The 21,512-nt window shown below is 38.7% G+C and overlaps 4 protein-coding genes across 16 annotated transcripts in view; 2 read left to right on the forward strand and 2 right to left on the reverse strand.

Moving 5' to 3' along the window:
• Window positions 1-4,363: 4,363 nt before the first annotated feature.
• On the reverse strand, window positions 4,364-9,633 carry mat2al (methionine adenosyltransferase II, alpha-like). 6 transcript variants are annotated; one of them, XM_055153292.1, is made up of 11 exons: window positions 9,038-9,633; window positions 8,139-8,220; window positions 6,543-6,626; window positions 6,227-6,304; window positions 5,896-6,018; window positions 5,710-5,822; window positions 5,498-5,641; window positions 5,210-5,428; window positions 4,943-5,125; window positions 4,730-4,863; window positions 4,364-4,659 (listed from the first exon to the last, which is right to left on the reverse strand). In XM_055153292.1, exons 3-11 carry the CDS (start codon window positions 6,610-6,612, stop codon window positions 4,557-4,559), a joined length of 1,167 nt encoding a protein of 388 aa, XP_055009267.1. In that variant the 5' UTR covers window positions 6,613-6,626; window positions 8,139-8,220; window positions 9,038-9,633; the 3' UTR covers window positions 4,364-4,556. The 6 variants fall into 6 exon arrangements, with proteins under 6 accessions (XP_055009267.1, XP_055009268.1, XP_020777379.1 ...); XM_055153293.1 differs by having other exon boundaries at window positions 9,218-9,479; XM_020921720.2 differs by lacking the exon at window positions 8,139-8,220 and having other exon boundaries at window positions 9,038-9,632.
• Window positions 7,182-8,773, forward strand: si:ch73-234b20.5 (uncharacterized protein LOC449923 homolog). 2 transcript variants are annotated; one of them, XM_020921725.2, is made up of 3 exons: window positions 7,182-7,312; window positions 7,887-8,057; window positions 8,177-8,773. In XM_020921725.2, the coding sequence occupies exons 1-3, from the start codon at window positions 7,310-7,312 to the stop codon at window positions 8,312-8,314; spliced, it is 312 nt and encodes a 103-aa protein (XP_020777384.1). In that variant the 5' UTR covers window positions 7,182-7,309; the 3' UTR covers window positions 8,315-8,773. The 2 variants fall into 2 exon arrangements, with proteins under 2 accessions (XP_020777384.1, XP_020777383.1); XM_020921724.2 differs by lacking the exon at window positions 7,182-7,312 and adding an exon at window positions 7,411-7,614.
• On the reverse strand, window positions 9,634-13,692 carry LOC110157406 (heterogeneous nuclear ribonucleoprotein D0-like). Of its 7 annotated transcripts, XR_008632141.1 has the most exons (9): window positions 13,253-13,692; window positions 12,214-12,382; window positions 11,979-12,140; window positions 11,777-11,908; window positions 11,626-11,716; window positions 11,302-11,447; window positions 11,129-11,232; window positions 10,720-10,821; window positions 9,634-10,046 (listed from the first exon to the last, which is right to left on the reverse strand). XR_008632141.1 is itself a non-coding variant. In XM_055153296.1 (8 exons), exons 1-8 carry the CDS (start codon window positions 13,402-13,404, stop codon window positions 10,034-10,036), a joined length of 969 nt encoding a protein of 322 aa, XP_055009271.1. In that variant the 5' UTR covers window positions 13,405-13,692; the 3' UTR covers window positions 9,634-10,033. The 7 variants fall into 7 exon arrangements, 6 of the variants coding, with proteins under 6 accessions (XP_055009271.1, XP_055009270.1, XP_055009275.1 ...); XM_055153296.1 differs by lacking the exon at window positions 10,720-10,821; XM_055153295.1 differs by having other exon boundaries at window positions 9,634-10,821.
• A 266-nt stretch (window positions 13,693-13,958) lies between these two features.
• The window catches only part of enoph1 (enolase-phosphatase 1), a 16,043-nt gene continuing 8,489 nt past the window's right edge, over window positions 13,959-21,512 (forward strand). The window contains exons 1-2 of the mRNA XM_020921887.2: window positions 13,959-14,283; window positions 14,512-14,613. Of these exons, the coding sequence (XP_020777546.1) occupies window positions 14,200-14,283; window positions 14,512-14,613 (186 nt within the window). The 5' untranslated portion in view covers window positions 13,959-14,199. The remainder of the gene's footprint in view (window positions 14,284-14,511; window positions 14,614-21,512) is intronic.

Here is a 21,512-nt window from a genome sequence, read left to right on the forward strand (position 1 = left end):
TTAAAATGAGAAGGTTCCATTCAGGTGATGGAGATAAAGAGGCAATAGAGATGAGAGCCCTTTGATGTAAGTGCAAATCCTGGTGAGCTGGATGTGACATCACCAGATGAAGTGTATATTTTATCACAAGCATGCCCTTTTTGTAGCTGAATTATAATTTTCTATTTTAATATTCACATACATTAAAAGCCAGCTACTCATTTATGTTTTACCCAATAAGACAGTCAATGGTGTTTGATTTTCCCCTTTGAATGACAACCCACTGTATTGATACTTTGCAGCTGATTTCATCAACATTCTCCAGGAGTGATTCTAAAAGTAGGCACTGCTCTGTTTGAGGTTTGTTTTTGTCTGAGGCGAGCTAAGAACTGACTTAACTGGAACTATAACAGATGAAATGATTTGTGCTTTCCCTCTGAAAAGACATTACAGTCACAAGATAGTTAACATCAGCCAGTTTTTCAGTTACTGTTACATTTTCTTGTAAAATCAAACATCTAAACAGGACCATGAACACTATTAATGATTACAGAATCCTAAAAATGTGTTGTTTCCATCCGTATAATTTTTCTTGGGATTACAGAAACTGTCAATGTTTGCTAATGTGTTACCACAGTAACTGCCAAACTTTCTACCTTAGAGATTCATGTTGACCCCCCAGTGTGGAAGAAGGCATAATGTTCAAAAGCTTTTTTCAGTTTTTAGTACAAAACCCCAAAATGAATTAAGAAAAATTATGCTGCTGATTCCAAACAATCAAACATTACCTTGAATAAAGAATCATGTGAGTACAGTCCATTAACCATGTTTATACTCTGTGAATATATGTTTTAGTTAAAAAAAACTAGACAGAATGACAGATATAATCACTGAGAAAGATCATGAACTACAATCTATGACCTGCCTTGATTCTGAAGTAACCATGATTTAGAAAATGTATGTATGAGCATTCAGTTTATGTGATGGAATGGTGTACCAAAATGGGACCACTTGCTTTGCAGAGTATCTTGAGGAACTTTTTTCTATCCTATCTCCTGGTACCACAAAGAACTGAAAGTGAAATTAAACAAATCTCAAGTTTCATTCTCATTCCATTATTGATTACATATTAAAGCTGTTACAGTTTATTGTGTCATGTTCTAAAACAATCATAATCTTAAGTTTTTTCCTGCTCTCCTTCTCAAGGACACCGCTGCAGACTCCTGGTTTTCCATGTACAACAACACTGGCGCAGTACATATGACTGAGTCACATCTGATCTGATCCAGTGGATTTGTACAGTTGAAATTGATCCCTGTGGTATCTCCACTGAAGACCAGAGGAGCCAGCTTTCAAAGAATTAGGAACGGAGAGAAGACAGGGAGAACTTGTTCTGCCTCTAAATAATACAACACCATCACAGCAGCAAACAAAAGCATTGGTGTAACCAGGGGTGATACAAGGGATAAAATACAACAGTGTGGAATGCTTAAATTACAGATGAGGGCATATAGTGCATTCATGTTTGGTGGCATTAATATGTATGCAACCCTTTGGCACTTTAGAACAGGACTGAGTAAGCAAAAAAAAAAAAATTTTATATAAATTGCGATAAAATCAGTCTTCTGGATCAGATCCGGATCAGCCTTTGGAATATGAAAGAGGATCCCATTGTCCATCCCTGAGTCAAATTTCATGGGGTTTGATCAATAATTAACCGAGATATTGAGAAACAAAATTTTTGGCCCCATTTACCACAATGTTAACTAAAATTTCAAAGTGATCCAGAATCCAGGATTTCTTCCGGATCACCCCCAAAATGAAATCAGTTCTTCCTTGTCACATTTCCAACAAATCCTGAAAATTTCATCAAAATCGGTCCATAACTTTTTGAGTTATGCTGCTAACAGACAAACAAACAAACAAACAAACAAACAGACAAACGCCGGCAAAAACATAACCTCCTTGGCGGAGGTAATAAAAAAACAAGGTTTTAGCCACTGCGTACAAAGCTGGAATTAATTAAATAATAAAAAAAGAAACCCATGATTCATTTATTTATTAAGGACCCTTTTAGATCTACATTACAACTACATTGACATTTGGATATCGCTGTATTACAATTCTTTTTTTTTCACAAGAATTCAAACTATGACCACACACTACGACCTTCATTCACAAATCGACAAATTTCGTCTGTGACCAGCTTTAAGAAATCAAGTTTTCTGAATGATTAAATAAAAATAATACGGCATTAACAGCCATAGTGTACATTTATGTTGACTTTTCTGGAATACAGATGGAATGGAAAATATAAATGGAAAATGGGAATGGAAAACGGAAAAAAATAACACAATTAGATTGTGACCTGAGTTATCACAATTATACATTAATCAAATAGCCACCATTGTAAATATATCATTTTAATACCTAACTTGGTGCACCGATAAATGGGTAATGGTTTATGTTTTATAAACTTCTAAATGTTCCCCATCTAACGTTTGCACTGCTGAAATTGGTAGCTCTCTGGCATTTATGTTTTGTAAAGGTAGCTCACTGGAGAAAAAAGGTTGGAGATCCCTGGTATAAAGAGATGTTAAAGAGCTAGCCAAAAAGTGAAGACAAATTACCATCAGTACAATTTACAAAAGCTACATTAAGCAGACACAGAGATTTCTATTAAAATGACACAATGTTTTAATGAAAACAGCAGAGCGACAATACATTGTCAGTGACTTTCCTTTTTGCCTCACCTTTTATGCATTTCCTTTTTGCCTCACCTTTTACCAATTTAAATGATTCGGTATGATTTGTTTGGAAGGAAACATCAAACAGTGATGTCAAATATTTATTATTTTATCACATGCTGTTAACTCAACTCCCAATAGGACAAAGGTACACCATGGTTGAATTGGTTTGATATTGGATATTGGATATTGGACACATTCAAAGACATTTAACCACAGATTTTTTTCAAACAACTTTTGATGTCTTCATAATCATCCAGGGTATATATCACAAGACAGTAATTATTAAAAAAATCATACTATGAGCTGATTTAATGCATATTTGTGAATTCAACACTCATTTAACTTGAGATGTATATTACAGATTCTTTTCAAACAATTTGTGATGTCTTCATAATCATCCAGGGTATATATAACAAGACAGTAATTATTAAAACAAAACAAAACAAAACAAACAACAAAACAAACAAAGACAACAACAAAAAAAGAAAAACATTGACCACTGACCATTGTTGATTTTTCTTTCCTTACCAGAGGGGTACAAACAATTTTGTCCACATCTGTACATCACAAGTTAAATGAGTGTTGAATTCACAAATATGCACTAAATTAGCTCATAGTATGATTTTTTAATAATTACTGTCTTGTGATATATACCCTGGATGATTATGAAGAAGTCACAAGTTGTTTGAAAAACATCAGTGATATGAATTATAAGGTAAATGTCTTTATATGTGTCCAATATCCAATATCAAACCAATTCAACCTTGGTCAAAGTACCACTTTAAGGATGTCCTATGGATTTCAGAGTTTTGTTGTGGTTGTGCAGTTACAAATGAATGAATGAAATTAAAGAACTAAAAGATTCTAGTGAAGACATATCTTTTATTAGCTCAATATTTAATTTTGACTTGTTTAGCATTTATTTTTTCTTAATTTACCAAATCAACGATAGTTCTAAAGGCTACTCTTGTCAGCTCCACCGAGTCACCTGCCTCTGCACTATGCTCTGCACATGCCAAAGCAAGTGATCCTGACTTTTCTTCAGCTGTTGATATTCATGCATGTGCAACAGCGCCGTCTTTAGGTGATGATAGCAACTATTAAACAATGTGTTGAGTCTGGTAATTATACCTTTAAGTATATCACAGTAATTTCTGTAGGCTATACATAAAACTATTTCTGTATAGAGCATTTATCCACTGATGGTTGGTGGTTCCTGCTCTTGACAGAAACATCAATAGTTGAGTGGTCAGATCCACTGACCTACAGGATGGCAGTGTGATTCCTTCTTCCTCAGATAAATGCTTAACCTACTTAACCAATCTCACCCCTAGTATCTGCGTACTCTGGTGTATGAATGGGTGTGTGAATGGGTGTGTGTGAATGAGCTCCTTGATGTAACACACTTTGAGATACAGGTTCAGGTGGAAATGCAATGTATGAAAATGTGACCATTTACCATATAAGGGCATTTTATACACTTACTTACAATTGGTCCTTCTAATCAAGGGTTTAATTAAATTTGAGATAACATATTCTTTTTACTGAATTACACTGAATCACTAGTTCAAACAGGACCTTTGTCCCAGATGTTAAATTATCTAACATTTATATGGCATAATTATGGCATCAAGCTCGTTCAAAGTTTCTTTATTGTCATGATTACAAACCTTTTCCTTGCTCCGATAAAATAACATGCCCCTATGCAGGTTTACTTATGTACAGCATATACTAAACAGCAACAAGGTTTAATTAAAGGTTTATATTGACTTGCACTTCTTTTATATTTATGCTTTTAGCTTGTGTTATATCAGTTTTATTCATCTTCTAGAAAACCAATGGTTTATGCTGCTCCCAGGGAAATTCTTCTCTGCCAAAATGACCGTAACAGGCTGTGGACTGATAAATGGGTCTTCTTAGACCCAATTCCCTACAGAAAAAAATATAAACTATAACTTACCAACTACATACTGAAATACTATACCCTGTACATTACTTACTTTACAATAACTCCTGGTCTCAGGTCGAAATTCTTCTGTACAATTTGCAGCAACTCATCCTCATCTCTGGATGACGTTCCATAGTGAAACACAGAGATAGAAAGTGGATGGCTGACACCAATGGCATATGAGATCTAGCAGTAAAAAGTTAGTTTTACACTAATCTAAATATATCATAAAAATATACGCTGCAGTATAGTAAACAAACATCACCTGCACAAGAGCCCTTCTACATAGTCCAGCTTTCACCAAAGATTTGGCCACCCAGCGTGCAGCATATGCTCCAGACCGGTCTACTTTTGAATAATCTTTTCCAGAAAAAGCCCCTCCTCCGTGCCCACCCCAGCCTCCATAGGTGTCCACAATGATTTTACGTCCTGTAAGGCCTGCATCAGCCTGTTTTCCAGTACCATAAATGTCACAGGTCAGCAAAAACATGCAATTGCATCCCTCAAACATTAATGTTTACAGAATACCCACCTGTGGACCACCAAATAGGAATTTCCCACTTGGAAGAAGATGGTAGATGGTCTTCTCATCCAGATACTTGTCAGGAATGACAACTTTCACCACCTTCTCCATAATCTGGTGCCTGATCTCCTCCAGTGTAATGTCAGGACTGTGTTGCACTGAGATAACAACTGTATGGACTCGCTGTGGCTCCATTGCCCCCATGTTGTCTTTATATTCCACAGTTACCTGAAGTAGTAACCTTTATAAGCAAACATCATAAATAAGTACATTTTTGAGTCATTATATGCAGCTGACCTGGGATTTAGAGTCAGGTCGTATCCAAGGACACTCTCCATTATGGGACAGCTCCCTCATCCTGTAGTTGAGTTTGTGAGCCAAGAGTATGGTCAAAGGCATGCACTCTTCTGTCTCATCAGTGGCATACCCAAACATTAGCCCCTGCAAGAAAATGTTAAATTATACATGTTTGATTGTTGTTATTGTTTTTATTCTTGAATATTCTAAACCTGGTCACCAGCTCCAATGTCCTCTTGATCTCTGCCTCCAAAGACACAGTCAGAGATTTCTACACATTGTGGCTCAAGGGCAATCAGGACATTACAAGTCTTATAGTCAAACCCTGCAGATCAGAGAGAAATCCACAACTAATTCAGGTATAACTTATCGGTTAAGATAAATGCTAAATGCTGCACCTTTGGCTGAATCATCATAGCCAATCTTCTTTATTGTGTTTCGGACAACAAACTGAAGATCTACAATGGCCTTGGATGTAACTTCACCAACCAATAAAATCATGCCGGTTTTTGCAACACACTCTGTCAAAAAAACATTGCACAATGAGTGTGAAGTGAATGAATAATGCAATATAAACCAGTGTTGAGTGTTCAAAATAAATACGCGGCAAATTGTGGAACATTCCAAGCAAAGCAATGACATCTCAGTGGAGACAAGTATCAGAAAAGCCACATAGTGCTAATATATTGCGGTAAACCAAACTTTAAAACAATACAAAAATGTACATACCACAGGCCACTTTGGAGTCAGGGTCCTTACTTAGATAAGCATCAAGTACAGCATCACTAATCTGATCACACATTTTATCTGTGAATGAGACACTTTATTAGTAATATTACCTGAAAAACTTATTTTATTTTAACCAACCCTATAGCCTTAAATATGTTATTTTTAATGAACATCACAAGAAGAAGATCAGGAGGAGGACAGGTCAGAATTGTGTGTAGAATTAATTCTATTGAAGTAAAAACATTTTGGCATTTTGTAGCTTGACAGGTCAGAACATTAGACCCCTAAATGACAGCATTAGTGTTATATTACTCACCTGAATGTCCTTCTCCTACGGACTCTGAGGTGAAAAGGAAGTTTTTCCTCCCAGATATTCTTGGGTCCATCGTCTTAGTTTTGACTGCACACAATTTCAGAATCTGATCAATCTGATTACTGACTATGATTACTTATTAAAAGTAATCTAATTACAACTCTGATTACTTTTTCTCAAAAGTATAATATATATCTCAGGAACAAACTTATAAAAAGCATGAATTCTTCACACTAATTACACTTTCTGTTATAGAACCTGACTTCAAGCAGAGGCAATGCGCATGGTCCTCCTTAAACCAACATTTGTATTGTTTTGGTTCACAGCAAATATGTGTGCACCAGAAGATTACATCCTGTGCTACTTGTTTATCTTTTTTACTGTTTTACAACACAGTTGTATAGATTACACACATTTCTGGCAAGAAGTAACTAAAAGTTACTACGAGGCAAACAACTGTATTCTGTTTTTCTACTTTCATTTGCCCAACACTGTTCAGTATACATTTTAAATTTCTGTTGAGACAAAAATGAATAAGACTGACTATGCCCTGAAGGTCTCCAGACATTGCCTTCATGTGTAAATTCTACTTAAACATCTCTAAAACATACAGTATGCAACTGACAACTCACTGCAAAACAGGATGAGGAAATAAAGTGGACTCAACCAGCGGATGACTTCACCCTTATTGCCTTGCAAATATCTGTGCCTAGCAAACGCAGCCCTCTGCTCCTCAATATCCGTCCAGTGTACGCCACTCCTCACGGCTGATGGTGAGTAGATCTGTTATTGACAGTTTTGCTACTGATGTATATAATTAACGATATACAACTTTAGATTAGTTCATCAGGAACTGAGAGTGCAACGTTGTTAGGCCTACCATGTGTTTCTTTTTGAGGCAGTGGTAAAGGGTTGGCCAGTTAATGAATAACGCACAAGGTGCAACCTTCACTAGACATTTACCCTGATCTTACAGAAAGACTCAGAATATGATCTGTGTTCCTTTAACCATGACTTTGATTGTTGGATGAACTTTGATGTCAGTTGTGACAGGAACACATGCTGTGGTGTAATGGTAAGTTTGTCTTTCATTTAGATTTGTAATAGCAGCCTACATTAAAACCAGGCCAATGGTGTCTGTGTAAGTCCAAGGGAGCTCAGTGTTTTCTCTGCTCATAGTTCTCTTATGCAAACTGACACTTTGTAAGCATTTTTTCAGGAAGTCTGGCATAGTCACTAACTGTTCTCTTTTCTGCTCTGAGGCTTCTATATCCTTTTGTTCAAATGATATAATGTTGGCTCTGAAATTGTAACTTTTAATTTAAAACTGTGTGTGTGATTTTCTAGGCAGACCCAAACGTTCAAACACCCTCCTCTAGCTCCTCTGCTAAACTTGACCATGTACAAGGTCAAGTTAATGAGGTGAAAGTTATACTCAAAGACAATATCAACAAGGTGCTGGAAAGAGGGGACCGATTAGATGATCTCATTGGCAAAACAGACGACCTACAAGCATCCGTGAGTTGGGCTATTTGTTTGTGACCTTTCTCCTCTGTTGTAAACTAAAACTGCTGATACCACTGCAAGATCCCAACTAACCTTGGAAGCTGAAAGATTGTGTAATTTTTTATTTTCAGGCTGACTCCTTCCAAAGAACGTCTTCTCGAGTTGCCAGGAAATACTGGTGGAAAAATATTAAGATGATGATCTTAATTGGTGTGGTTGTTTTGATCATTGTCATTCTCATCATTTTGTTTGCCACAAAAGTTATATAAATCTTAAGGATGTTAATTATATTTATCTAAATACTGAGCACTTTTTAATTGTAATGTTGGGCTATATGATGGTAAAAAAAATCTATTTATTTAAGTTTAAACCCGACATTTATACCTTGGCTATTCCATGTATTTGTTAATTAGGCATTTAAAAGTTCTAAAATAAGCTTAACTGACTTCTGAGTTTTGTTGAGGTGTTATTTAAAATATCCATGTCCTTGCTCCTTGTCCAGAGCTCTCCCCTCTGCATAATATCGTGTGTAATATAGTGTGATAATCAAAGAAGGAAGTGTTTAGTTCATACACTGTGAGCAGAGTTTTTTAATGTGTGCAGGTATCCTATTGTTGTTAGCCTCAATTTAACTCGCCTTAAATTTTCTGCACAGGCCGATGTTTAATTTTGGCTGACCTACTGCATAAAGAATTACATATACATAAAGTTTCATTTGAACGCTTTGACAGCTGGTGCTGTGGGTGAGTTTGTAGAAAATGTACATACATGAAGCCAGGATTATAGAGGACACAGTACTAATTCAGCAGTTGTTTTTTTTTAATTTCTCGATAAAACCCTTTTCCCCATCCTAGTTCAGAGACAAAACCAACGGGCGTTATTATAGCTTTTGCACTAACGATACACAAAAAGTAGATTTAGGTAGATTAATTAACATGGTGGAGAACACGTGAGACCTTTCCACAGACATTTTGCCATAGAAAACCACTAACCTCAAGTTAGCTCCAACTGTTAAAAGACAGGTAATTTCTACATTTCAGACAAAAAGCAAATAATCCAGTCTGTTTACGTGAAATCCAGGGTGACAAAAACTCGTATGATTATTATTAGTTCATAAAACCTTGTGTGTTAGTCTGATCTGATCGTTATTTATGACATAAATCAAGGTTTACCGGAGTTTAGTGGACGGTTTTCACTTAGACGCCATAGTCACGTGACCTGAATGCAGCGCGCTGCATGTCCGGACTGCTCTGTGAATAAGACGTTATAGAGGGCGCTAATGAGTGAGTGGTCTATCATTAATGGGCCTAATCAGTGAATAGAATTAGGGTGGAAATTCGAACATAGCCTTAGTGTTCTGCTCACAGTTTCTGGGAGCGCACGTGGAACAGGCTCCGGAAGGAGTGCCAGCGCCGCGTCACGTGACCAAAATAAATGCGCTAAAACTCCCGAGTTTTAATAAACATGAATGCTTCTACAAATATAAATTGTTCAGAGGTGTTTTCAAGTGTCAATATGCATTAGAATATGTGAATAATAAAGGCTGAGTAAATAAAAAAAAAGCTACTTCAACTACAACACTCCGATCTTGAAAATTGAGAATTTAATATTACTTTATTTTGTTCATCTTATTTTGTTCACATTATTTTTTTTATTTTTTAAGTTGCACATTGAATATGCTGTATGTTTACTGTTGACATTATTAAATGTGCATAATCATAATGCATCAAAGCTGTATGTGACCAAGCCAAAAGTGTAATACATTTTTTTGAGCCTCACACCTAAGGTTATTATTGACACGTAATTGTTGAAAGCAGATATTGAGCATTATTTAAATAAGCACAGAACATAAAGACTTAAGTCAAATGAGACACTCAGAGAATACTCAGAGAATTGAAGACGATGAGATAGTACTATTTTTTTCATTCAGTCATTGCACTTTACTCGATACCCATCGTCTTGGCAAAGGTTCCTTCCGTTGACAGAAGTCACTCAACATACCTATATAAAACAAAGAAAAACACTTGAATAAGAAGAAATTATGAAGCATTAAAAAGCATAACTTAAAGCTAAACTTAAACTTATTTCATTAGCTACAAATCCCCATTAATACGTAAATCTTCCATTTGTCAAAGGACACATTAAGGAAAAGCATTACATGCAAATATCTGGAAATGTACTGACACTTCATTTTCTTCTTGTTTTACAAAAGAAAAAAAAATAAGAGAAAATTTGTTAGAGTAAAATAATAGAGAAAACTTTTCCATTGCTGTCAGTAACAAAATACAGTAATACATGTACAAAAGAGCACTTTATCCCCCACCACAGAGGAGTCCAATACGAACCAGGTTTTAAGGACTACAGGCTAAATAAAGAAACAAGCATTTAGGCATTATTAATGCATATATTGTAATAATGACAGTATCAACTGGAAAGTCTTGAGAATGCTGAACATAGCCTTTAAAAAGCAAATTGTTAATTTTAAAAAATCAAATATAGTAATTACGTGTGGGGGAGTAAGAGCCTGTAAAAAATAACATTACATATGTTTGTTATGTGTACTTTTTACATTAAATACATTAAGAACAATTTGTAGAGAGAATGACGACAAAGCTGGAAGTGTCCCATACTGTTTAGTTTAGAAATGCTGATACAGGATGTTGTAAGACCATACCAAATGGCAGCATTCGAGAGCTCATGCGTCTCAAACCCGGTCCGCACTGAGCGGGCCCTGAGAGTTTCTGGGAGTCAGCTCATGGCCTGCAAGGAAGCTCCGCTGGCAGGTACAAACAAGGTATGTCAGAGTTAGGAGACAACATTTCTTTTTCTGTTACCTTGCACAACTTTGCCATCCATTAATTGTAGTATCAGTTCTTTACCTGTTAAATCTACAATTTAAAAAAAGATGCAAAAAGGCAGCAGAAGGCCAGCTGTGTTAAATAATAATCAGCACAACAGTTTAATGTCTATGTTACCACTATTGTAAGTACTTGTGGGTGCTGAGAAAAAGACATAAAATGGCCCCATACCAGTTAATTGTCTATCTTAGCATCAAGTCATCATGGTTTCATAGCTATACATACCTATAGTCCTTTTGGGTTTCCCCATCAATACGGCTTGTAAGTGTTCGAGTGACCACCTCGCCTTGGCGACTTGCCGTATCCACCTGACTGACCTTCAAATGTTCACCAAGAAAAACAATATTTCATGCATATTTCTGGCCATTTTCTGACAGTTTTTAAGTCAATTGCTACTTACTGTCATAATCACTGTATCCACCATAGTAGTTGTTGTAACCAGAATAATCATACCCACTATATCCTCCATAACCATGATTATATCCATAATTTCCATAACCTTGGTTCCAATAGCCGTAATTCTGGTTCCAACTTTGATTAGGACCTGCAGTGCAGAAAGATTATATATATATATATATATATATATATATATATATATATATATATATATATATATATATATATGTATGTATGTAAATATATATATATTAAAAAAAAATATATATATATATATATATTTATATATATATCCTGCTGAAGACATTAATTCATTCTGTACCTACCACCTCTTCCCCGAGCCCGAGATCCACCTCTGCCGCCCCAGTACTGCTGCTGCTGGTACTGCTCCTTTGACATGGCAGCCTTCACTTCACACTACAGAAATTGCATATAAGTAAATAAGTAATAAGAATATTTGTTCTACAGAAAAAATACCTTGCTTAGACCAATGTTGTGGAACTTTTTCTCCATGATGGTCTTAACTGGCTCATCCTCTTTGAAAGTTATAAAACAGAAACCCCTCCGTTTGTTAGTTTTATTCTCCATGGGAAGTTCAATTGACTCAACCTGTTGATTTGGAATATTGACTTAATTCTAATAATACATGGCTCAAACTTTTAAAATGCATTTGACATACCTCGCCGAAAGCCTCAAAGTACTCTCTCACTTTTTCCTCAGGAGTGTCTGGTGAGAGACCTCCTACAAAGATCTTTTTCACTGGTTCTTTGCCCTTCATAGCCTTTGCCTTTTTGGGGTCAATTACTTTTCCGTTTAGTTTGTGCTCATTTTGTGAAACCACCTTGAGAAAATAAACAGTAAGAGTAAGCAATGGATGTTCTTTTTGTTTGTTATTTTTGACATATTGCTCATACCCTCTCAACACTTTGATGATCTTTAAAGAGGACAAAACCAAAGCCCCTTGAGCGACCAGTCACTGGATCAAGCTTCAACGTACAGTCAAGAACCTCACCAAATTTGGAAAAGTAATCTTTCAGGTCTTTCTTAGTTGTGTCCCAACTCAGGCCCCCAACAAACATCTTGCTGCAAAAGAAAACAAAAAAGAAATCACTATACATTTTTTATTTTAAATGCAGATATTTTCAAAGGATTTTATAGCACACCTGTAATTAAACAAATGTTATATAGATACGTTTTATTCAATAATGGAACATTTCAGGTAATGCATTTAAACCCATAATGTTCACGACCAGTCAAAGGTTTGGACACATCATCTCATTCACAGCTTTTTGTCTTTATTTTTTACTACTTTCTACATTTTGTATACACACAGAAGACATCAAATATATGAAGATAAGATAATTGGAATTATGTTGCAAATTAAAAAAGTTAAATAATAATTTTTAATAGCCTTTAAGTAGCCACCCTTTGTCTAAAAATATTTAGCTGAGCTATTTAAGTTTTTTCTTTTCAACATAATTTCATATATCTATCTTCATAAATTTGATGTCTTCCATATGTATATAAAATGTAGAAAGTAGTAAAAAAACAACAACAACAACAACAAACAAAAAAACAAACAAACAAAAACAAAAAACAAAAACGAGAGATGGTGTGCCCACCTGACTGGTAGTATGGCTATGGTGTACCCTCCATCAGAAAAAAATACTTAGTGCACCTTTAAATCTCGAACAATAATAACAGTATTATCTGTTTATGATAACAGCAAAGAATACCACGAAGAAAAATAAGTACGTTGCATCAATTTTATTTGTAGGGTGAATGTCAGTAGTGCTTATTTATGGGATTAGCACGGACAATCTGTGTTGCTGTTCTTCATAGGGTTCAAGTAATCGCGTTACAATTGCAAAACAGTCTAATACATTTGATACTACAGCGGTGCTTTGGTCTAAATCTAGAAATGACGGCTATAAAACAGCAAATTATACGCACCCCTCATCCTCTTCGTTTTTACTGGCGTCAATCCTGTACCCTTCGGCCTCTGTCTCACTGCCCATAGTCATTGGATCGTCGCTATTTGCCTCCCCATCCTCCTCCATTCGCATAAGGCTTGAATCTTCACTAAATTCGTAGTCCTCTGACATGTTTTATATAAACTCTATTTCAAAATAGGCCTGACAATATAAGAACACTACGTCAAAATAACCTACTTATGGCTATCCCGTTAGTTGTCTTTTGGACCAACAGCGCTAGACAAGACTTCCTTTTGATTTTTCCAATAATGTCGCAGTAGTTACGACTGCAGCAGTTAAATGTATGCAGGTATTTAACAAAGAATAAAAATTTAGCGTATTGAGGTTGGCAAATAAAGAGAACAAAATATTTTGATCGTCGTTCTATTTGCATTTATTGCGATGGACAGTGCTGCAAGTTGTATCGCCACCTAAAGTGTGGGAGTATGTGGCATAAGAGTTATTGTGCGAGTGAAGAAAAAACAAAACAAAACAGTTGCATTTTAGTTCACACTCCTTATCAGTTGGTGACGGTAATGCCGGTAATAAGATTATTTTAACAGATCCATGTTATGCACCATCAGTTGTTTGTTAACTGCCAATAAAACTCCACTAGAAGAAGGAAAAGAAGAAGTGCGCTGTATCCATAACTCTTTAGCGCCACCTGCTGATTTGGGTATGCAAAACCCGAACATGTGGGCCATTTTCTGCAACACAGTGTCAAGTCAAAGCGTTGCAAACCACCGCTAGACTAGTTTACAGCTCATGCCTTCTCAAGTGAATTATATTTATGGTGAATTATAGACGTTTGTTATTTGCTGAGGCTTATTTGATCGCACCGGCTGGGTTGACCGTTTGCTGCTTAGTTCAACATATCCGTGTAAAAAGCATCTATCAATGCTAAGCTAGCTAAAGACAGAAGAAAAAATGGCTAATGTCTCAATACCAGTAAATACTTGTGCACTATTATTGGATATCGAAGGAACGACGACTCCGATTACGTTTGTAAAGGTAAAGTATATTTTTTGTCTTTGCATGGCGTTGTGTTGCTTTGATGGCGATCGGTTCTTGTTTGTTGCACTGCTACTCGCTGACAAAATGTACTTGATTAGCTACTGTTGTTATGCAGGTGGTATAGGATGTGGCTTTTTAAAAATTCTGCACAAGGGATTAAGCAGAGGTATCTTTACTTAATTAAGACCTAATTATTGCTGCTTTATTTATTTATTTATTTATTAGGATATACTGTTTCCATACATAAAGGAGCACCTAGAAGATTACCTATCAGCGCACTGGGAAGAGGATGAATGCAAACAAGATGTCCATCTTCTCAAAAAACAGGTAAAAGCAGTACGTCATTATAACAAAACCAAAAAAACAAAACCAAAAACATATTTCCCAATATAATTCAATTATTGTCTACTCTATCAGACAGACAAAAGCACATCAAATTAAATTCATTACAGTGCAACTAAAATTGTAACTTGAAATCTATGTTGTAATCAGGACCATTTACATTTGTACACAATTGGAACTATACCTGAAAACTTAAATTGTAATTTATCTCAGTTTCACACAAATAAGGCTGTAGATTTCAGTGCCCTTTACTACTCAATTCACAAACTGAATAGCAATAGTTAAGCGTCTTTTAAAAAATGTCAAAATCACCCACCATGGATCTGGTGGAGCTGTCAAAACAAGGTAACTGTTCGTGAAAACTGAACTATATAGAGAGAGAGTGTATTATATTCAGGATAAGATCGCACATTAGTGATTCAAATTTCAGCAGGATCAGACCAAGTCTGTGCGAACGGGAGCAAATCTTGACATTGAAAATTATCCAAAATATTTATTGAAATTTGCGGCTTCATTGTTTTGTAAAACAGTTTGTTTAAAAGCCCGTTTTGCATCTCCATGAGCAGAGAGGCTTTCGTTTCTACACATGTTCTTCCACCTTTCCCTCTGTGCTTGTATGAATAATTCATGGTGTGAATCAAAAAGCAGGTGTTGACTTTTGCCTGTACTTGAGTCTTCTCCTATAGTTACTGCACAATCAATAACACACAAGTAGATCACACTGTTCTCCATCAAAGTAAATTAACCTTTTGTAAAATTTTTTTTTTCATTCACTTCAAAAAACCTAGTTTATTTACTGAAGTGAATTTAAACAGTGCCTAATTGGTGATATTTGAGTCATTATTATGCATGGATGGGCAGATATCATTTTTGTAGGTTGAATGTAGGTGTTTTTACATTCAACACTTTGATTTAGATATCTACTTCAAAAAAATCTTCTCAATTCTTTGCCATGGTGTTATGAATTGGGTGGATCAAACATATTAAAAAGGACACAGGAGGGGAAAAGGTTACAAAAGTAAAAGATGTTTTTATTTTTAAGTTAATTTTTATTTACTTTAAAATGCTAAAACCCCTCCCGTGCCCAAAAACAAAGTATCAACTGAAAGGTGGACCTGGTCCAAACAGAACAAAATGATGTTGCACTGATCCAACCCCCTACAGGGCCGTAGAAGCCGGTACCAACACCACTAACCTAAAGGAAAAAAGGTGTCCCCAAAACTAACCTTACCAAATGTCATGTTATGAGGCAAAGCATACGGCTGAGTTGTTCTCGAAGCGTGTTTATTACAACGTGAGTACATCTTAACAGGAGCGCACACTTGAACTCACTTATTCCCAACTTAACAGTAACGTATGCCCTCTAGTGGTAGTCTTCGCTATATACGGTAGCCGCAATTGAACAAACTTCACAACATCTTCCCCCTTGAAAAACAAAACAAAAAACACTGCCATTTAGCAGTACTAGGCTTTAGCTGAATGTTCATATAATCAAATGGTGTACCAAATACACAAACAAAATATACATTTCAATAACACAAACCGTAAATGTTTTCCTTACATGTATTATTATTATTATTTATTTTTTTATTTTTAAAAAATTAACAATAATCATTATAGAACAGTGCAGGACATCATTGGGGTAGACTGCCCTCAGTCCTGAAGGGGGTTATTTTGCCCTTTTAACATCAGTCTCTGAATCGAAGAGGCACTTTTATCTCTCGGCCCCTTGAGGTCGCACAGGAGTGACAGGTTGTGCGGGAGGCCCTTGGGGAGGACCTGCAAGTGGCTGGCTTGTCGGAGGGTCTGGAGAAGCTGCCACTGCTGTAGCAGGGAACACGTCCTGCTGTGATGTGGTGGTATCGTCATGTTGTTGTTCAGAATTCTCTGCTGTCCCAGGAACAGCCTGAAGATGATGTCTGTTGCGACGGGCCACCTTTCCATTGGACATTTCCACGAGGTAGGATCTTGGCTCTTTGGACTTACTGATGACTTTAGCAGGAGTTGTCCATCCCTTTTCTCCATCAATCTTCACTCTAACATTTTGTCCGGGGTGAAGTTCAGAGAGTGGTCGAGCTGAATGTCTGCGGTTGTAGAAGAATCTGTAAGAGTCTTTTGCCGCATTGTCCTTCAGGAGGACTTGGTCTGGATTGATTGGGCACGGCAGTAGTGTCTTTTCAAGTACAGGGACAGTGGTTCGGATTTGTCTCCCTGTCATGAGCTGTGCAGGACTAGCACCAGTTGCTGCGATTAGAGTGGAGCGGTAACTCATAAGTGCTAAGCAAGGGTCGGGCTGTTTGAGTATGTACTTGGCAGTTTGTACAGCTCTCTCAGCAGCTCCATTGGACTGTGGATAATGAGGGCTGGAGGTTATGTGAGAAAATCCATACCTCTGAAGTCTTGGAACTCTGCAGATGTGAACTGTGTTGCGTTGTCACTGACCAGTTCTAGCGTAATATCCATGCATAGTTGAACTCTCAGTCATTTTTTAAGGCCACCCTTTTCGGTTGAAGGAGGTCACTTTTTGAAGTTCTGAGTCTTTTTGAGTCTCTCTGCATATTTCCTCTAGTTTGTTTGACATTATCGGTTTGCTTGCCACAATAGCGTTTGCGTATGCCTTTACTTGTGTTTCGGTCTCTGGCACCTGACTGTTTTTCAGTGGATGTCTTGAGAGCGCATCCGCGACCACTAACTGTTTACCAGGAACATGTAAACTCTCCATCATGGTCCTGTAACAGTGCAGCACCCAGCCCATAGCTGCTGGTGTCCGCACTGACCACTGTCTGTCTACTTGCATCATAGTAACACAGAGCTGGTGCCACCATGAGCATTGCCTTTGCTTTATTAAAGGCTCGGTCCTGAAGCTCACCCCAAACCCATGCAGTCTCTTTTCTGAGCAGATTGGTTAACGGGTGCAAAACAGTGGACAGGTCTGGCAGAAACTTCCCCACATAGTTTACAAGTCCAAGCACCTGCTTCAACTGTTCCACATTTGACAGGTTGGGCATCTTAGCAACAGCCTCCACTTTTGTCTCATCAGGTTTCACACCATCCCCACTAATGATGTGTCTAATGATGTGTGAAAACTGCAGCTCCATTTCCCAAAGTGACATTTGACCCTATTGAGCTTGAGACCAGATGTTTTGATTGTGTGCAACACCGCATTGAGATGTCGGTCATGCTCTTCTTTAGTAGATCCAAACACCAGGATATCATCCATAACAACGACTGTCCCATCCAGGCCTTTTAGCAGGTCACTCATCAGTCACTGGAAAATCTCAGGCGCTGATGTAATGCCAAATGGCAGACGCTTAAAACAAAATCTTCCTATAGGAGTGATGAACATGATCAGTTTTTGACAACTTGGGTCCAGCGGGATTTGCCAGAACCCGCTGGAGGCGTCTAGAGTGGAGAAAACCTTTGCTCCGGCCAGCTTGGGTGTTATGTCGTCCAGTGTGGGTAGGATGTAGCGTTCACGCTTAACTCCTTTGTTCAAGCGTTTCAAGTCCACACACACTCTGACCTGATCCTTGTTGTGTTTTGGTGCGGGCACCATTGGTGCACACCAGTCAGTTGGCTCGGTAACTTCGTCAATAATCCTGAGGTTTAACATGCGATGTAGCTCTTTCTCAACTTTTGGAAGAAGTGGAAAGGGGACTCTGCGTGGCATGCTGACACTATATGGGACTGCATCTTTAGTCAGCTCTATTTTAACAGGCTCACAGTTCAGCAGTCCTATTTCCCCGAACACATCGCCAGTGGACTCACTTTTGACTTGATTGACTCTCATTACTAGTCCCATGCGCTTTGACACAGTCTTGCCTAGCAAATTACTGGCATACTGTCCTTTGATAACTGTGATCCAATGCTGATATTTTTGATCTTTGTATGTGGTAGTGGCAAGGAACTTACCAGCACATTTGACTCTTCCACCTGGGCTATACACAGTTGGCTTGGATTGGATCAATATGGGCTTGTGCTGGAGCTTTTTGAAAGTCTCTTGTATCATAGCAGTAGTGTCTGCGCCAGTGTCTGTTTTAAAATCCACCGAGCTGCCATTGACCAGTAGCTCAACGTCCCACTCAGTGTCTGCGTTTGACTCCTTGATGACTGTTGGCTTTGACTTCGCTGCTCCCAGGAAAAGCTCTCCAATGAAAAATGAATCTTCATCTGAATCCATTACAGCCTCAGCTCTGACTTCTTTTAGCATTTTAGTTTTGCATGCCACCTTGAAATGTCCCAGTTTATTACATTTTCTGCATCTTTTATTGTGGGCAGGGCAATTTTCTCTTTTACCATGCATTCTGTTACATCTTGGACAGTTTGGCTTACTTTCACTGTATTTCTGCCCGTGCCCCTGTGCTTGCGGTTTGTCATGGCTCCTTCTCGCGTTATTGTAATGTTTTTGCTTCACCTCATTCACAGTTGTCTCCAGTTGCTCTGCGCTTTGCTGCTTTACCTGCTCACTTTGACGTGGTAGCTGGACGGCTCTCTCCAGGGTCAAATCCGCCTCTAGCTGCAGTTTTTGTGAGACCTCCTTGTCCACTAATCCAATGACGATGCGGTCTCGGATCTGCTCATCTTTGCTAGCGCCGAACTCGCAGTGCTGCTCGAGCTCATAGAGGCTCCGCACGAAAGCCTTCACTGTCTCCCCGGCCCTTTGACTCCGCTTGTAGAAACAGGCGCGATCGTGGATAACGTTTCTTTTAGGGACAAAGTGCTCGTCAAACTTTCCCATCACAAGAGTAAAGTCATATTCTGGATGTGGCCTCTCCTCCGTAGCAGCAGGAAACACAAATGATCCGTAGATTGGCTCTGAATCTTTCCCCACTGATTACAGAAGCGAGTTCACCTGCACCTTGCCGTCCTCTTTGTCGAGTTTTGATGCGACTCTGAACCGGGAGAACCCTTGATGCTATGACGGCCACTTTGCCGGTTGTGTAAAATCAAAAGGCTCAGGAGGTCCAAACTTTCATTTTTTCTTCAATGTAGGTGTGAAGTCTTCAATTCTGACACCATGTCACGTTATGAGGCAAAGCATATGGCTGAGTTGTTCTCGAAGCGTGTTTATTACAACGTTAGTACATATTAACAGGAGCGCACACTTGAACTCACTTATTCCCAACTTAACAGTAATGTATGCCCTCTAGTGGTAGTCTTCGCTATATACGGTAGCCGCAATAGGACAAACTTCACAACACCAAACAAAAGGCGAAAACAGGACAGCCGGTCCCACCAGGTCAAACACAAAAGGCTAACAGTTAACAGGCATGGTGCGGCCTGCGCCTAGCAGCCAAGGCAAAGAAGTGTGCATAGCTACGAGCGCATGCCCAGGTGCGCAGAGGGCGAGGCCGAGGAGCAAGAGAGTGCGCCGCTGATAGGCGGGCTATTTATACCCAGACCAACCATGCCACAAAACATACATAAATATAAAAATCCACACAATATGATGCGCAAAGGGGCGCCAGTATGTAACACATGGGTATACCTAGTGTCTAATTGTTTTTAATATCCATCCCATCCATTTAAATATAATAAATAAAAACTTAGGAATCCAATCAGGTTAAGAATGTTGGATTTAGGGGTTTGGGCAGGTGACAGGTGCAGACAGAGGAGGGTTAGGGGTGAGGTTGGAGGTTGGGGGAGGGGAAGAGGGACGTCCTACATTGAAATAGTGGACCAGCCCAGACAGGAAATGGAAGCTGAGAGAACCTTTGCATATTAAGTTACTCCTAAAGATCTTACGCGGTCCTAAACCTGCTCGTGCTGTTTTAGGATTGGCCAAGAAGTTGCCGAGTTGGACGGTGAGATGTTGCTTCACTATGATCTCAAAGAAATCGGTGTTGCCATCAGAGAATGGTGCAGACACAGAGACAATCTGTTTTCGTAGGCTTTTAGCAGCCGCTTTGGCAATGTTTTTGAGATCTTTGCCTCTGAGCTCACGGTTCTCAAGCATGACAATCTGGTTCTCCACATTTCGGAGTCTTTGAATAATCGCTTCCTGTTGGTCGGTGTCTGGAAACGGCTTGAATTTTGTAACCAGTTTTTTGATCATTGCTCTGATCATGCAATGTGTGGCTTCTGGGTAAAGGGTTTTTACATTGGATTCCACACTTGCCTCAGATGTCTCCTGGTTCACTGGGGACCTTGGTTGTAGGTGTGATGAAGACCTCTTGTAGGGACACTGTTTCGTTGGTGCGTGAGGTTGCAGGTTCAGTCTCTGGTTGGAGCTCCAGCTGAACCTCCTCCAGTGGGATTAATTCTGGTTGGACCTCCTCCTCCTGATGGACTTCCTCTAGTTGGATTGGCTGGAGTTGGATTTCCTCCAGTTTGACCTCTTCTAGTTCTGTCTTGTCTAGATTGAGCTTCTCTAATTGCACTTCTTCTGGTGCAACAAGAGGTAAAGGAGGTTCAGGGGTGGAAGCCAGAGGGACCATAATCTCCTCAGGTGGTGCGATTGAGTCCTCTGCTGAATTTACAGACTCAGAGGAGATGTCCTGAGAAGCTCGGGGCTGTGTAAGTGTAACGAAAGGTTCAGTGATCTCCTCTGGTGGCACAAGCTCAGTAGGACTTTGATTTGTTCAGGTGTAAGGACCTCTATTGTATTCTCCTCTGGTAGGAGAGAGTCCACTGCTGAAGCCTCAGGACGTGTAAACACATCCAGAGATACGTGCCGTTCGGCAGTAGGGGGTGCTTTGATGATCTCTGGTGTGCCCTCTGCTGGACTAGTGATGTCTTGACCAACTGTGGCCATTTCTGGAGGTGGGGCTGGTGGGGTAGTCTCCACTTCTGAGGTAATTGAACACATTTCATCCTGAGGAGCTGAGGTCTCGACTGGCTTGGGTTCCCCTTGGTTCTGGACTGACCTGGGTTCCTCTTGGGCT

The sequence above is a fragment of the Boleophthalmus pectinirostris genome, unplaced genomic scaffold (genome assembly GCF_026225935.1).
Source record: "Boleophthalmus pectinirostris isolate CB_2022bp ecotype Guang Dong unplaced genomic scaffold, ASM2622593v1 HiC_scaffold_18, whole genome shotgun sequence".
NCBI lineage: Eukaryota > Metazoa > Chordata > Actinopteri > Gobiiformes > Gobiidae > Boleophthalmus > Boleophthalmus pectinirostris.